Source organism: Atta cephalotes, assembly GCF_000143395.1.
Source record: "Atta cephalotes unplaced genomic scaffold scaffold00050, whole genome shotgun sequence".
NCBI classification, from domain to species: Eukaryota; Metazoa; Arthropoda; class Insecta; order Hymenoptera; family Formicidae; genus Atta; species Atta cephalotes.
In genome coordinates this window covers 271481-273890 of record NW_012130114.1, presented here as the reverse complement: position 1 = coordinate 273890, position 2410 = coordinate 271481, and the positions used below count along the sequence as shown (strand labels likewise).

Genomic DNA, 2410 nt, shown 5'->3' with positions numbered 1-2410 from the left:
AAGTTGAAACAAAGTTAAGTTGGAATAATATCATTCGTCGTAAAGAAAGCTTATATACACACATATACACACACACACGCACACATACACACACACGCACACACATACACACACACACACACACACAAATTATCCCCAATTAATATTAACGTAGAAGTACTCGGTATACAAATATTTTGCTACACAAATGTATGTGTATGGCACAACTCCGGTTTTGCAAGTCATGTATCAAAACTAGCGCAGCCAGCTCTATTAATTAAACTATTACTTAGAACACTTCTTATTGGGAAACTTTGTCATGAAATTTCTTAAACCAGAGGCACTTTCGGTGGTCCAAGTAAGGGTGGCCCGTTATTAGATGTTCGATGTGGCACGAATTTATTTGCGTTTTGTGCTGGCATAGGCTGAAGCCATCTGACAGCTAGACTGGCGATCATTAGCAGGACGATGAATCCACAGATAGCCACGACGATCGTCGCCGTTGGGAACCATCCGTCAATCGCCTGATTTCCGCGACTATTTGGATGCAATGGAGCCAAGTACGGTCGTTGATCATCGATCAGTACTACAATGATATCAACAAGTAATAAACAAGTTAAAAAAACACAAATAGATTTTTTGAAAGATTAGAAAGAAAGATATTTGTATTAAAAAAGAAATTTAATTCAGTTTATGTTTTATAAAAAATTGGAGGAGCATTCTAATTACATGGCAATATATATATCTATTACCCTAAATATTAGATGTATACAAGTATTACGATATCAACATGAATGTGATAAGTGAAATGGAAAATGTTGAAAATGTAATAGCCTGATAGCATGCGAGATGAAAAGAAGAAAAGGCCTCGTTCGTCGCAAACCTCGTAGAGTTTTGTTGAGTCTGTTTCTCATCGCGGGGCTGTCCACGTGATTGCAGAGATCTTGATCGCAGCAGAGAAATCCTGCGGGGCACTGACGATTCATCAAATTTTCATCGAGACAACCGCTGTGAGCAGTATGCTCCGCTCTCGAAAATAACGCATTTGCGTTCGATGGTAATTTTGTAAAACAACTCCTACCACGACACATGTATCCTTGAGGAACGCATTCTGGTTGATTACAGTAGCATCTTACTTCTCCTGCATTAGAGAAATCTGCAACGAAAAATCATTTATACTGTAATCGTAAAATGGTTTGAAACAATTAAATATTTAACAGATAGAAGGCTTCTTCATATAGAAAATAAATAACAATAAATAAGGGGCAAAATAAGAGTAACATTTTAAATTGTAACACAATTAAATATTGGGTTGGCAAGAAAATAATTGCGTTTTTTTTAAAAGACATTTAGCAGTAAAAACCGCAATTACTTTCTTCCAACCAATATAAATATATCTTGATAGAATAAAGTTTCAACTTTAAGAAATTCTCTCTTTTTTAAATTGCGATACGACAATTTTTAATGGAGTTATGAATAATTAAAATCAAAATGATCCTTTTATTTAATCCGCGATAACCAAATCGCGATCAATAACCAAAAATCGTAGGAATATTTAAAAAAAACGATTTTGTAGGGAAAGTATCAAGCTTTCACGATAGGTAGTAAAAAATTTTCTCAAATTTGTTTTGGGCACGTTAAAAACCCATAAAATGAGAAGAAAATTTTCCATCTTTTTCAACTCGTAGTTTTTGGTATGTAAAAACTCAACCAAACTCATATAAACTTAAAAAATGTGGAAAGCTTTTAAAAGTAGAGATTTAAAACTTTAAAATCCTTGTTTTAAATTTAAATTTCATTCATTATTGACGAAGATATTGTATATACAACTTTGAGTTAAAAAAACGCAATTATTTCCTTGCCAATCCGATAGAATACTTAAAGTAGAAAATAAAGTAGAAAATTCTACTTAAAGTAGAAAACAAATAAAGAAAAATAAAAATAAAGAAAACAGCTTAAATTCAAGTATAAAATATTACAAGTTTCGGCTATCGGATTGAGCCCTTCAGACATTATATACTTATCACAAAGATCAGTGTACAAAATTAATTATCGAAAATACTCACATATTCCTTATAATAAAAGCTCGAGTGAGTTTTGATGTCGAAGAATTCGACATTATTCGCATACGATTGGACAGTCATGTTTCATATCTTTTGGAAAAAAATCTAATCGATAAAAAAGATAAAAAAGTTTTCTTATTAAATACTAAATCAGAAAGTAACATACCGGAAATCTAACCAGTAAAAACTAATCAAAAGCCATGTGTGAAATTATTCAAACGAGTCCATATAAGAATAACGTCCATATAAGAATAAAAACCAATTAAAATGTATACAGTTTAATGAAACGCAGTTATGTAAGACGGACATAATATGTCGATCGTAATGTACGTTCGCTGATATCAACATGGACTGAGAGAAGAGACTGT

At 32.5% G+C, this 2410-nt stretch overlaps 1 protein-coding gene across 1 annotated transcript in view; it reads right to left on the bottom strand.

The window, feature by feature from the left end:
- Positions 1 to 308: 308 nt before the first annotated feature.
- LOC105622915 (BMP and activin membrane-bound inhibitor homolog) overlaps positions 309 to 2410 on the bottom strand; it is a 26063-nt gene continuing 23961 nt past the window's right edge. Inside the window, exons 2-3 of the mRNA XM_012204324.1 lie at positions 863 to 1135; positions 309 to 565 (exon numbers count right to left, since the gene is read on the bottom strand). Coding sequence (XP_012059714.1) covers positions 309 to 565; positions 863 to 1135 — 530 coding nt within the window. The remainder of the gene's footprint in view (positions 566 to 862; positions 1136 to 2410) is intronic.